This window comes from Mauremys mutica, chromosome 9 (genome assembly GCF_020497125.1).
Source record: "Mauremys mutica isolate MM-2020 ecotype Southern chromosome 9, ASM2049712v1, whole genome shotgun sequence".
Taxonomy (NCBI): Eukaryota; Metazoa; Chordata; order Testudines; family Geoemydidae; genus Mauremys; species Mauremys mutica.
In genome coordinates this window covers 106,407,270-106,420,689 of record NC_059080.1, presented here as the reverse complement: position 1 = coordinate 106,420,689, position 13,420 = coordinate 106,407,270, and the positions used below count along the sequence as shown (strand labels likewise).

Below are 13,420 nucleotides of genomic sequence, written 5' to 3'. Positions count from 1 at the left end.
ATAAAATCTGTTTTACAAAACCGGTTTATGCAAATTCGGAATAGTCCCGTAGTGTAGACGTACCCTTAGTCACTATCACTTGAATCTTTGACAATAAACTTACTCTGGTTTTCACTATAAATATCTCAGGGCTGTGGAGTTAAGTACAGTGCTGATCCTGATTTGAATCTTACAAGCTGGTGTGCATACTGTTCCTTTGGGGCAGAAGGCCTGGTATATCTGTGAGTAGCCAGTGTCGGGGCTGCATATCACAGGGGAATGCTTCAAAGGGACTGGGGTGCACCTATTAAATTGCAAGGCAAAGGGCTGGCATAGTCCAGAGGCATGTTTGAGTGGCTAAGAGACTGGTGATGTTAGGGAACTGATACCCAGCTAAGCACAAGCAAGACTCCGTCATGCTGGAGGTAGCAAGTAACAAGGTGACTCACAGTTCTGGGTACCCCGAAAACCATCACTGTCAGTGTTTGTGGTCAATAAACCACTCATTATTTTAATTAATTTATTAAGCATTATTGTAGCACAATTTGCTATGCTTTGAATGAGATACAATACCAAGGTCTTTGCTACTTGTGGTTATTAAGAATCCCAGAACAGGGTGTTAAGGCCAAGGTCCTGTCCAAATCAAGATCAGATAAATAGGTTATTCCTACTGTACCTGTAGCAAATTCCCCCCTGTGATTCCAACTGGCTATAGGATTTCTGCTCATGCCCTGTTCTGAATAATTTCTGCTCATGCCCTGTCCTGTTGCTGTGTGCTGTGAAATAGCTGCCATGGTTGTAAATTCCACACACATTCCTTGATAAATCTGCAGACTTTGGTTATTTTAATCCTTGGGTTTAAAAAAAAAACAACCCTTGTGCCTGCCCAGCCTCAGTGCTGGCACAGATGCTGCAGTATTGATGTCACTGTTCAAAGTAACAAGAAAGCAGCCCAGCTGCTGCAGCTGCCACCAGCAACCTGGTGCTGCATCCCCCGAGACACCATATGGGGCTATGTAACTGCTCCAGTGGGAAGCATCCCTACTATCCAGGCCCATAGCCTCCTTCTCTCAGATAAACCTTAGCTGACAGGCACCAACTTTTTCTTTTCTGTAAGATATTAGGTGTGAGATGTTCTACACTTTCTTAGACTGTACATAACATTTTAGGCTTCTTAGCTAGCTCTTTTCCAAGGTAAAATGGTAAGAATTGTGATGTTTGGAGAGAAGTGATATCCCCAGATTCCTGTAGTTATTCCAAAGTTAATATTTCCAGTGGTGCTCTTGTAAATTACAGCTGTTTTTATGGAAGGGAAGCTAAGGACAGGGTCTCAGTTTAGGAGCTTAAACTCGGGTCTTATTCTCTGTGCCAAATCTCTCTGCCCAATTGCAGTAGATATGATCCTTCCTCAGCACCATCACACTGCCTGCTTTCTGTAGACACATGACTTGTAACCTGTACTGACCTGTCAGGCTCTGCGAGCCCCAGCATATTAAATTTGGTTCACAGGAAGCAGCTCATTGTTCTTGACTCCAGAGTTAGGACCATAATTTGCATGCTTTATAGTTGCATAACTGGCAGTGTCAGGACGTCAGAGGCTGACAGCCAGGATTATGCCAGTGGGAGAGGAAAAGGAAGGCAGATGGGTTTAACACTCCAGCATACTGCAGCTGTCTGATTTCAAGTGCTCAGTTTAATACCAAAGAACACCCAGTGCCAGCCAGGACAATTTACTTTATTTAAATATGATTTGACTGATTTATTTGTTAGGCATTAAAACTCTATTGGAGTCCTTGTCCTAGGTAAAGTTGTTGGAAAGAATCTTTCTTTGATACTCATTTGCCCATAAGTGGCACCACACAACCCAGTGTAATGCATCTGGTATTTAAGTCTCAGGGCTTGATTCTTGACAATGTAGGTTTGGACTCAGTATCGTGCATATAAACACAATGTAAAAGCACAGAGTGCAGGAGACATGATCCTGTATTTGAGAGTGTCCTGCACTGCAACCACCCCTTCTTCCTGCCAAGCAGCAGAACTGAGGCAAAAGAGGAGTATGCACAGCTAAGCTCCTCATCTGCATGCTAAGGATCTCACTTAAGTCTACACAGGCACGTAAGGGAGTGAACTCAGAGTGAAGGTTTCACTCTCTATGGAGGACTTGCACCTATTCTTCAGCCTTGTGCCCACACATAGTGTCTGCTCACACTATCATGGAGTCTGTCAACCTTCACCTCTCTGTAGTGCTCTGAAGAAAGATTTGCAGGATCAAAACCTTTGTTACCTCCATAGGTGAGGGATTTAGGGCAAATAGGAGTACCTTAGTACAAAACTCTATTACCAGCTCTTGATGATACCATGTTGTACCTCGAAAGAAAACTGAAGAAGCTGGAAAGCTATTTTTTTTTAAGCGTTGCAAAGACAAAATGAATGCCACTCGAAAGGAGCTCTCCCCTTCTTCCTTTCCATCTTCCTCACTCCCTTCTTCTTTCTCTCCACCCCTCCTGTCCTTCACTCTTTGCCTCCAAACTCATGCTGATAAAGTTTTGGCATAAAAGTTTTAGGTGCTAGATGAGTATAATTTTTAAAGATGAAAACAGCATTGCAGTTTAAGTTGAGATGAGATGAACTGGTGGATATAATTTTGCTCAGTCCCTTTCCGAAACAGTATTCTCTCTGCCTGGTAGCTCTGACATTGCTTCCCTGTTGTTCAGTTTAGGCAATCCTCACCACCCTCTTGCTTTCCTCCTTACCTTTGTGTCCATTGTTCTTCCAACTTTTTCACTTCAGATTTTACTGATACTGAGGGTCCCTTGCGAGATAATACATCCAGATTCAGAGGTTTGCTTCTGCTGTCTCCATTTTTGAGTGAAGCTATGACAGAAAAGAGGGACAATCTTTACATGTACTCCAGGTATCAACTGGTTTGCATTGAAAGAGGTGGGAGAATGGGCTGCATTTTGATTCCTAAGGCTCAACTTTTCAAACAAGCAGGCTTGAGGTCCATGTGCATACACTTGCCTGCAGATGATAATGCTTTACCCCAACTGCGTATGCACTCGAATGAGAAAATGAATGTAGACATACAAATGCATTTTTGTGTATGTAAGTGGGCGTCTAACCACTGAAAACTTTGCCCCCAGCAGCCAGTGACTTTCATCTCCACTATTTAGGGAGACAGGGTTAACTGTGCACTTCTAGGGTGTGCTGGTTTCTGTTTTGCCATGCCAGGACCTCAGTACCTCTCTCCTTCCAGGCACAAAATAGAAGAGTTCAGTTTACTGAAAGATAAATGAAGTAAACTTTCAGTAGGACGAGCAGCTTTACCTTTAATTGCTCCTCCTCTTTCCCTCAAAGGAGCCGGAATGGCTTTTCCAGGGAACGAAAGCTGCGGTAGAAATCCCAATCAAGTTCATGGCTCACCATGGCAATCAGAGAAAGGGAAAGGTGCATCTCACTTTTGGGGGCTGGATATTTTCTATTAGATTTACTTTGCATTAAATCCTAATCCTGCTCCCACTTTAAATCAGTAGCAAAACTCTCACTCTTCAGTGAGTGCAGGTCCGGGCCCTAAATGAAGCATGTTTCAGAGATGCCCTCCTGGTTGATGCCACTGGGTCTCCATAAGGAATGGCTGAAGTCCAAGGTTTTGCTAACCTGTGGCACAGTTTCTGGGGGTTCACAAAACTAGCTTGAGTTCTCATGCCTTTCTTTCCTCTCCTTTAAATGCTCTTCCCCTGCCAGAGGAGCTTGGTTACAAAATCCAACCTCTTTTGCTAGCTAAAGGAAAACTTATGTTGTCTCTTAGGATCACCCCCAAAACTAGGCCATTGTCTATGCTGGGTTTAGTTTTCTTTGTTTGTTTTTCTCTCACTCCCATTCTCTGCTCTCACTTCTTGCTTTCAAACTGGATTTTTCTTCCTGTTCTGTATTCCATCCTACTTTTTTCACTAGATTTCTCTTACTTTCTCTTCTTCTTTGTTTCAGAGTCTTTCCTTAGTGGAATGTGAACAGATTAACATTTGAGTCAAACTTTTGGACTTTGTGCTATTCAAGTGGGTTTGAAGTTAAGATAAAAGAGCTCACCCATTCCTTGTTTCCAGGTACTTCAGCAAATGCTGTGAGAAGAGGTTCCTGTTATGAGACAGGCTTGTGTCAAAGCATACGCTGCCCAGTTGCTGTGAGAGAATGGCATCCGTCTTGGTGAAGGAGAAGTAGGAGAGCTGCTTATGTCATCCCAATTGACTGGAGAAACTATAGCTCAGGGCTGGGCTTGCTACAGTGATGCAGGGGAGAGAAGTATTGCTCCTAGCAAATCCTGCTGCATTGCCTGGTGAAGAGAGACATTGCTCTGAATGACCCTGTTGAACTATTGCTGCAGGCGTGCAGGAGAAAAGCCCCGTTCTGAGCGGCTCCTACTGCAGCGATGGAATGACACAGTGGGCATGCAGAGAAGCAGTACTCCAAGCAGGTAAGACTGCACTTATGCTGTAGTGGGCACGTAATACAGCAGCATTGCTCTGAGCTCGTCCTTCTGCAGTGGTGCTGTGGTGAAACAGAAGAGATGCCACTCTATACACTGGTCCGGCGCAATGATGTTATGGGTCTGCAGGAGCAATGCCCCCCTCTGAGCTGGTTCTGCTGCAGTGACGTGGTGGTGGGTAAGCAGGAGATGCAGAGAGAGCCACTCTGAGCTCGTTCTGCTGCTGTACTGACAGGGTGGATGTGAGGTCTGCGTTGGATACAGACAGTCTGTCCAGGAACCTCATTGAGAACAGTAGCAGAATATTAAGCAGCAGCTCCTTGCTCTTGTGCTGTCTGCTCATAAGCTGACTTGGAGAAGGGAAGGAACTTTCCTTGGACACATTCTGTGCAGGGCAGAATGAGCCCTTTTGCTGAGTCAGGTGGGCCCCTTGGCTGGGAAAGCCGAAGATGCCCACTTTCTGGAAAGAATACCCCAGGCCTCTGTTTGGGGTGTGGCAAAGTACCTACTTCTCCTCAGCAGGCTCAGTCCTTTTTAGCCTTGGAGACACCGGCTTGGGCAAAGCAAATCCTTCCCAGTAGCACAGGGTCTGGCTGATCCTTCCCTCAGTCAGTCCCTTGTGCTGGTTTTCTCCCCTTCTGGGGACAGAGTGCAGCCTTCCTTGCTGGAAGGGTTCAGAGCCTTGCTGCACCTAACTTGCTGGCAGCTTCTCTGCTTCTCTCACTCTCCCTCCTGCTTCCACACCAGGGAGGGTTTAAAAAGGTCTCCAGTAGTTGGGGGCCAGCTGAACCTAATTAGTTCTCTGGTAACCCCTGTTCCAGCTGAACCTTATTTCCCCATGGCTATCTCCCCTCAGTGGATAGGGTGAGGCCTTTTAACCCCCTGGGACTAATTACTACCCCTCCCTTTGTAGCCATTTGTCCTGGGTTTGCCACATATTGCCCCCCCCCCGGCTCAACACTAAGGGGTTGGGCTACTTGGGTCGGAAAGCAGTGCACCCTCGAGAGGCCATCCACATTGCTTTGTTGGTTCCAGACCTATGTCTTACTGTGAAGTGGAAGGGGTGAAGTGACAGAAACCATTTTGTTACTCTTGCGTTTTTGTCCTTGTTTTGGTGCACCTATTACAAAGGGGCATGGTCTGTGACAAGGGTAAACCTCCGTCCACGTAGATAGTAGTGGAGGCTTTATGGCCCATTTTACTGCCAGGCATTCCTTCTCCACTATGGCATATTTCCGTCCCCTAGTAGAAGCTTCCTACTGAGGAAGAGGACGAGGTGTTCGTCATCTCCGACCATTTGTGAAAGCACTGCACCCAGCCCTACTTCAGAGGCGTCTGTTTGTAGGGTAAACTCCTTCCCCCAGTCTGGGGCTACTAGTATGGGGTCTGTGCAGAGGGCCGTCCTCAGATCTGCAAAAGCAGCTTTGGCTGCAGCAGACCATTTTACTATGTCTGGGCCCCGAGCTTTGGTTAGGTCCGTTAATGGGCATGCCCTCGTGGTGAAGTGGGGAATGAACTGCCTATAGTACCCCACTAGTCCCAGGAATGCTCCGAACTGTTTTTTCCAGAGTGGTCGGGGCCACTTCTGTATAGCTTCTAACTTGTTGAGCTGGGGCTTCACCAAGCCCCTCCTCACTATATACCCAAGGTACTTGGCCTCAGCTAACCCGATCGACCATTTGGAGGGATTTGCAGTCAGTCCTACCTTCCTCAGGGTGTCCAGGACTGCTTCTACCTTCTCCATGTGCGTCTCCCAGTCGGGGCTATATATGATGACGTCGTCGAGATAGGCTGCCGCAAATTTTCCATGGGGTTGTAACAGTTTGTCCATTAGCCATTGGAAAGTAGCGGGGGCCCCATGCAACCCAAAGGAGAGAACAGTGTACTGATATAGTCTTTCTGGAGTTGCAAAGGCTGTCTTCTCCTTGTCGGCCTTGGCCAGGGGGACCTGCCAATAGCCCTTGGTAAGGTCAAGGGTAGACATAAACCGTGCCTTTCCCAATCTGTCAATCAGCTCATCTATCCTGGATATAGAGTACGCATCAAATTGGGACACCTCATTCAGCTTGTGGAAGTCATTGCAGAACCTCATACTGCCATCCGTCTTAGGCACTAAAACCACGGGACTGGACCATTGAATGAGATTCTTCGATGACTCCTAAGGCCAGCATCTTCCTGACCTCTTTCCTAATCTCTTCTCTCTTGGCCTCCGGGATCCGGTATGGCTTGACGTTCACCTTCACTCCAGGCTCTGTGAAGATGTGCTGGTGAACCTCAGTAGTCCTGCCTGGCTTTTCCGAGAACACATCCTGGTTGCATTTGATCAGGTTGATCACTTCTGATCGTTCTTCCGGAATCAACTCTGGGGATATTCCCACCACATTGGGCTGGTTGCTTTTAAAGGATGGTGCCCCCAGCACAACCACTGGAGCTTTTCTATCCTGCCAAGGTTTCAGCAGATTTATATGGTAGATCTGCTCCAGCTTCCGGCGACCCGACGACTTCTCCTATAGCTTCTATTACCTCATATGGCCCCTGCCACCTGGCCAGGAGCTTGCTCTCCACTGTGGGTATGAGCACCATCACCCGGTCCCCCACCTGGAACTTCCGGGTCGTTGCTTGGCGATTGTAGTAAGTTTGTTGTGCCCCTTGGGCCTTCTCCATGTGTTTGTGCACAAGGGGGGCTACTTGGGCTATTCTGTCTTTCATCTGCAGCACATGTTCAACAACGTTTCTCCCCGGGTTCGGCTGTTCTTCCCAGTCTTCTTTAGCCAGGTCCAGTATGCCCCTGGGGTGGCGACCATATAACAGCTCGAAGAGGGAGAATCCACTGGAAGCCTGAGGAACCTCCCGTATGGCAAACAGCACGTAAGGCAGCAGAGTGTCCCAGTCTTTCCCATCATGACTAATCACTTTCCGTAACATGTTTTTCAATGTCCTATTAAAACGTTCAACAAGGCCATTGGTCTGGGGATGGTAGACCGATGTTCTAAGGGTCCATATGTGGAGCATTGTACACAGGTCCTTCATCAGCTTAGACACAAAGGGGGTCCCTTGATCCGTCAGGATCTCCTCAGATATTCCTACTCTGGAAAAAATCTGGACTAATTCTTTGGCTATGGCCTTGGACATAGTATTCCATAGGGGTATGGCCTCGGGGTATCGGGTGGCATAATCTAGTACTACCAGAATGTACTGATGGCCCCGGGCTGACTTCTCCAATGGCCCTACTATGTCCATAGCTATTCGCTCAAATGGGACCTCGATAATTGGCAGAAGTACCAGAGGGGCCCTTAAGTGTGGTCGGGGCCCATAAATCTGGCATTCCGGACAGGAGGTACAATATTGCCAGACTGCCGCATAAATGCCAGGCCAAAAAAACCTCTGTAGAATCTGATCAAGGGTCTTATCTACCCCTAGATGGGCCCCGAACAGATGACTGTGGGCCAGATCCATACAGCCCTCTGATGCTTCCGGGGGACCAAGAGTTGTTCTATGATTTGCTCTTGGACCCGGACTACTCTATATAGCAGATCCTTCTTAATCAAATAATATGGCCCTGGGCCCTTAACTCTCCCCTCCTCGGGGACCCCCATTTACTTCAACTACTTCTTTATGAATATTGTGGTATATGGGATCATTGGCCGGATCCTGACCAAAATTCCTGAGTGCGGTCCCCATTTGTCCAAATTCTGGGAGATCTACCTCCATCTCCCCCTCGGGGGAAAGGCCCTGGGGAACCAGGTCCAACGATAGGGTTGTTGATGGCCGACCCAGTCCCACTGTCAGTTGAGGCCCTTCTTTCCCCTGCCAGCATACACTTCTGGTACTGGGTCAGGATCCTCGTCCCCCTCCTTTTATCCACCCTCCGTTCCCTCCGAGTCTTCCTGGACTTCCCCAGCAGGGAGAACAAATTCTGGCTAAACTCATGGAAGGCTGGGGGAGGGTCAGCTATCTGGGCCACACCCTGGGTCCCAGGGTCATTATTTTCTTCTACCTCGCCCCCGGGGAGTAGGCTATCAAACCCTGGGAAGTCTTGTCCGATAAGGACAGGGTAGGAGAGTTTCGGAACTACTCCCACCATCAACTTAGTGGGGTTTCCGAGAACTTCTATTCTTACGGGGATGGTTGGATAATAGTTGACATCCCCATGCACACAGGATATTCCCAAGCATTTGGCCCGGGATAGTTGGTCCTGCCTAACCAGCTTCCCCGAGACTAACGTGATTGCACTTCCCGAGTCTATTAATGCTGTCGTCTCTATACCATTCATCTTAATGGGCCTAGTGTATCTATGAGGGATCATCGCAACCCTGACTAGACTTATTAGATCACATGGTCCCCCTATATCTCCCAGTTCACATTGCATAGGCTCTCCTAGATTTGGGCATTAGAGTGTCAGGGCAGAGCCACTTCCGGGCGAGGTGGATCAAGTCAAATAGCTGGGACCTCAGTGCTTTGTCATCCCGGTACTTCCACTCATGGAAGCGCTGGGCCCTTGTGGCCAGCGTCACGCCTGACCTCGCCAGGATTTCTGCCTTCAGCTGGGGGTAATCCATAGCTGCTTCTGTGGTCATGTCGAAGTAGGCCTTCTGGGCCTCCCCACACAGGAATGGAGCCAGGAGGCCTGCCCACTGGTCTTGGGGCCAGGCCTCCCACAGGGCCGTCCTCTAGATGCAAGGAGATATGCCTTTATATCGTCATCTGTTGTCATCTTCTGTAAATAGTTGCTCGCCTGTAGCGGCCGGGTCCCCTGGGCCCTGTGTATCAGCGTGGTCAGGGCTTTCAACTGGTTCACTACTTCATTCAAGGTGGCTCAATCTTGGGCCGCCTGGTTCATCATCAACTGGTTTGTCTCCTGTTGGACACGTACTGACTCTTGCTGGGCCGCCACCTGTACTCTGGTAGCCTCTTGTTGAGCCGCAGTGGCCTGTATCAATGCCTTCACTACATCCTCCTTTGTGTGTGTGTGTGTGTGTGTGTGTGTGTGTGTGTGTGTGTGATATTTACCTTGCCCTGAGATGGCTTGCCACAGAGCCTCACTCACTATCACATCCCACCCCTGACACCACGTGTGGCAAAGTACCTGCTTCTCCTCAGCAGGCTCAGTCCTTTTTAGCCTTGGAGATACTGGCTTGGGCAAAGCAAATCCTTCCCAGTAGCACAGGGTCTGGCTGATCCTTCCCTCAGTCAGTCCCTTGTGCTGGTTTTCTCCCCTTCTGGGGACAGAGTGCAGCCTTCCTTGCTGGAAGGGTTCAGAGCCTTGCTGCACCTAACTTGCTGGCAGCTTCTCTGCTTCTCTCACTCTCCCTCCTGCTTCCACACCAGGGAGGGTTTAAAAAGGTCTCCAGTAGTTGGGGCCAGCTGTTAGGCCTGAATGAAAATATAGCAGGCAAAACAGTTATGCCAACCTGACTAAAGTCAGGCTAAAAGAGGTTTCTGGGTAATCCCAGAGTGGAAAAGTACTGAGAAGCAGCATTGTTTTACAGAGCCCTGGAAAACGTGAGATAAGCCTGAGATAAACCAGGGATTGCATTGCTGGCATACCATTAGCTGTGCTAAGGACAGTGTTTGAAGAGCTGATAAGAAACTCTAGCATCCCACGGTTCAGATTCTAACTTTTTGGTTGAGTTATAGGTTTGTTTAAAAACTCCCCTGTATTTCTAACTTTTGGGTGTTGTTAAGATATAATTAATAATCTAAAGTTGTAGACATAAAGTCTAGGCATGTGTGTATATTAAAAGTGTCTAGTTTTAAGTTGTTAAACAAAGGGGGGTGGGTTTTGCTCAAGTGAGTGATGTATGACGTAATAAAACTGTCTATATAGGCTAATACTAAGCTGAAAAGTGCTGCTGGTTCTCACTGGAGACGAGCGGCCCTTTGTTGATGCGTGCACTTGTCAATAAAGGGCTTTTGATCGGACCTTGCTGGTGTTGCCTGTCTCTCTGTGAACAGACAACGAATTTCGCTGTCGGGGTTAAAGTCCCCAACACAGCTGAACCTAATTAGTTCCCTGGTAACCCCTGTTCCAGCTGAACCTTATTTCCCCATGGCTATCTCCCCTCAGTGGATATGGTGAGGCCTTTTAACCCTCTGGGACTAATTACTACCCCTCCCTTTGTAGCCATTTGTCCTGGGTTTGCCACAGGTGGTGTCAGGGCCGGCTCCAGACCCCAGCGCGCCAAGCACGCGCGTGGGGCGGCATTTTAACAGGAGGGTGGCAGGCGGGTCCGGCGGACCTTCTGCAGTCATGCCTGCGGGAGGTCCAACGGAGCCGCGGGACGACTGGACCTCCTGCAGGCATGACTGTGGCGGGTGCGCTGGTCCCGCGGCTCGTGTGGACCTCCCGCAGGCATGACTGCGGAAGCTCCACCGTAGGCGCGGGACCAGCGGCACGTCTGCGGGAGGTCCCCCGGCGCCCGGCAGCGCGAGCAGCGCAGCGCGCCGCCCTGCTTGGAGCAGCGGAATTCGTAGAGCCGCCCCTGGGTGGTGTGGGAAATGACCATTATGCTGGCAGGGGAAGCATGGCTCACTTGCTGGGGATGGGGCAGTGTGCTCTTCTGCCACTCTGCCTTCCTGTTCACTCTGTTGATTTTCCCCAATGCTCTGCACAGTTCTTCTTTTGTACAGGTCTCGCTTTCTCCACTCCGTCCTCACTGTGTGATCCTGTGAACTGGCTCCCTCCTTGCTTGCTATGTGGCCTTCCCTGCTTAAACATTTCTCTCCCCCCCTCTCCTCCCCCTGCTGAGAGGCAGAACATGGGTTCCAAGCCTGCTCAGGTTCTCTGCAATGAGAACGTGTTTAAAGAATCAGCTATTTGGCAGTTCCAGTCTAGCTACTAGTAATCTATTGGCACTGAAACTCCTGTTGTGGAAGATGGGCAAGGGCTGGTGCTCGGGCAAGGGCTGGTGCTCAAACAAGAGTTCTGGAATCCCCCACTTTCTCTAGTGTTGATCTATCAGGAGCTCCCACCCCACTGGCCTGCTCCCTCTCTTCCCATCATTCCCAATTGCAGTGGAAAAAGGAAGAGAAGTGACTTCTGGGTCTGGTACTCACCTACAGGATGCCTAGCATTCATTCCCTCTCTGTTATTCCTCTCTTTCTGTCTGGTCCGTAGCCTCATGGACCGATAATACTTGGAATTTCTTTGAATGGGAATGTAGTGAATCTGTGACTCACTGTCCTGGGTCACATGGTCAGCACCCTCTGACTTCTCCTCATCCTCAGAATTCATACCAGGCTGTGAGGCTGTCTGCTGAGAACTGCCTTTTTTGACACCACTGGTTGCTTTTCTGCAATGCCTTTCCACCTCTTCCAGTTCTTCTGTCTCCATGACAACAGATATCGTTTAGGAACAGAACGGCAGCAGACCTGTAACCTCCATAGACTCCATCAGATCTCTCTGCTTTAGAATCAGAAACACAAGCAAACAAAAAACAGAGAAAGTTCCACTTAATTCCGAAATCAGAGTGCACCATCCATCTATGATGATAGCGTTTGCCGCCTGCCTTGGTTTATTTATTTATTTTGGTCCATTGTGATTAAGGGGGTCTTCCCACATCTTCCAAGCCTTCTTGAAGTGTCCTGAACATTAATTTGGACTAGCACATCATCATCCCATATGATACAAACATCACAATCTTGGTACAATGAGTTTGTTATTCAGAACAAATTATTTAAAAATGGAAACTTTACTGGGTAGTGTCATAGAATCATGAGTCAGGACTAGAGGCTCTCAAACTGGGGGATGCTCACCCTTGGGGGCCATGGAATATATTCTGGAGTGTGTATGAGAAGCTTTAGGGGAAACTTACTGTGCACATTCGGAGCTGGGGAGCCGGAGAGCAGCAGCTGCTGGCCAGGTGCCCAGCTCTGAAGGCAGCACTGCCTCCAGCACCAGTGGAGAAGTAAGAGTGGCATGGTATTGCCCAGCCAGCAGCTGCCGTTCTCTGCTCTGCCTTCAGAGCTGGGTGGCCAGAGAGCGGTGGCTGCTGTTTGGGCACCTGGGGCATAGGAGAGGGAGCACTAATAATTACAAACACAAAGAAGGGGGCAGGATCAAATAAGTTTGAGAACCACTGATCTAGCCCATCCCCGGCAGGTGTCTGTGTAACCTGTTCTTAAAAACCTACAATGACAGGGATTCCACAACCTCCCTAGGGAATTTGCTCCAGTGCTTAACTACCCTGATCGTTAAGTTAGACATTAGGAAACATTTCCTAAGTCTCCCTTGCTGCAATTTAAGCCCATTACTTCTTGTACTGTCCTTGGTAGTTAAGGAGAACAATTTATCACCCTCCTCTTTATAATACCCGTTTACCTCTGTATAGGGTTCCCTTAATGTAAGAAATTGACCCCTTTCTTGCATCTTGTGAGACATGTGAGTAAGTGATTGGGAAGTAACAACACATACCTTCCTGTGATACAGACATGCACAGAGTTCCTAACTATTTGTGTTGAGGAGAAACTACTAGGCAGGGTTATTTGACAACGAAGATTGCAAATGCAATATGATTTTATTTCCCAAAGGCTTCCTTATATGCTCCTTTAGTGAAACATGAGCATTCTGCCACGGAGGACCCCAGCAACCCTTGTGCTATGGGATTTGTATATGGACATGACTATATTCTGAAGCATCTCAAGCAGACCAGCCTCTCTAGCAGCCAAACACCCGGTACTATCTAGGGATTGCCCAGGATGAATGTCAAGGATAAGTCATGGAGCATCGCAGGTAGTTCTTACCCCTTATCACTCTGATAATTTGCTGGGCCACAGAAATGGGGACGTAACCCCTACTCTTGCAAAAGGTGCCTTGGGCTCTGTAACTCTTAAGAGGCTGGCTGATCCTGAGCAGCTTTTAAGCCTTTAGCTCTTGCTAATTCCTATGGGTTTCAGAGGTGCTTTGCTGGAGAGGAGGAAATATGACCACGTATATCAATGTTGCTACTACTGTTGCAA

At 48.4% G+C, this 13,420-nt stretch overlaps 1 protein-coding gene across 1 annotated transcript in view; it reads right to left on the bottom strand.

The window, feature by feature from the left end:
- Positions 1-13,420, bottom strand: part of LOC123376864 (ephexin-1-like) — a gene marked incomplete at its 3' end in the record, with an annotated part of 71,261 nt that overhangs the window by 31,696 nt on the left and 26,145 nt on the right. The window contains exons 2-3 of the mRNA XM_045029105.1: positions 11,519-11,867; positions 2,733-2,853 (exon numbers count right to left, since the gene is read on the bottom strand). Of these exons, the coding sequence (XP_044885040.1) occupies positions 2,733-2,853; positions 11,519-11,795 (398 nt within the window). The remainder of the gene's footprint in view (positions 1-2,732; positions 2,854-11,518; positions 11,868-13,420) is intronic.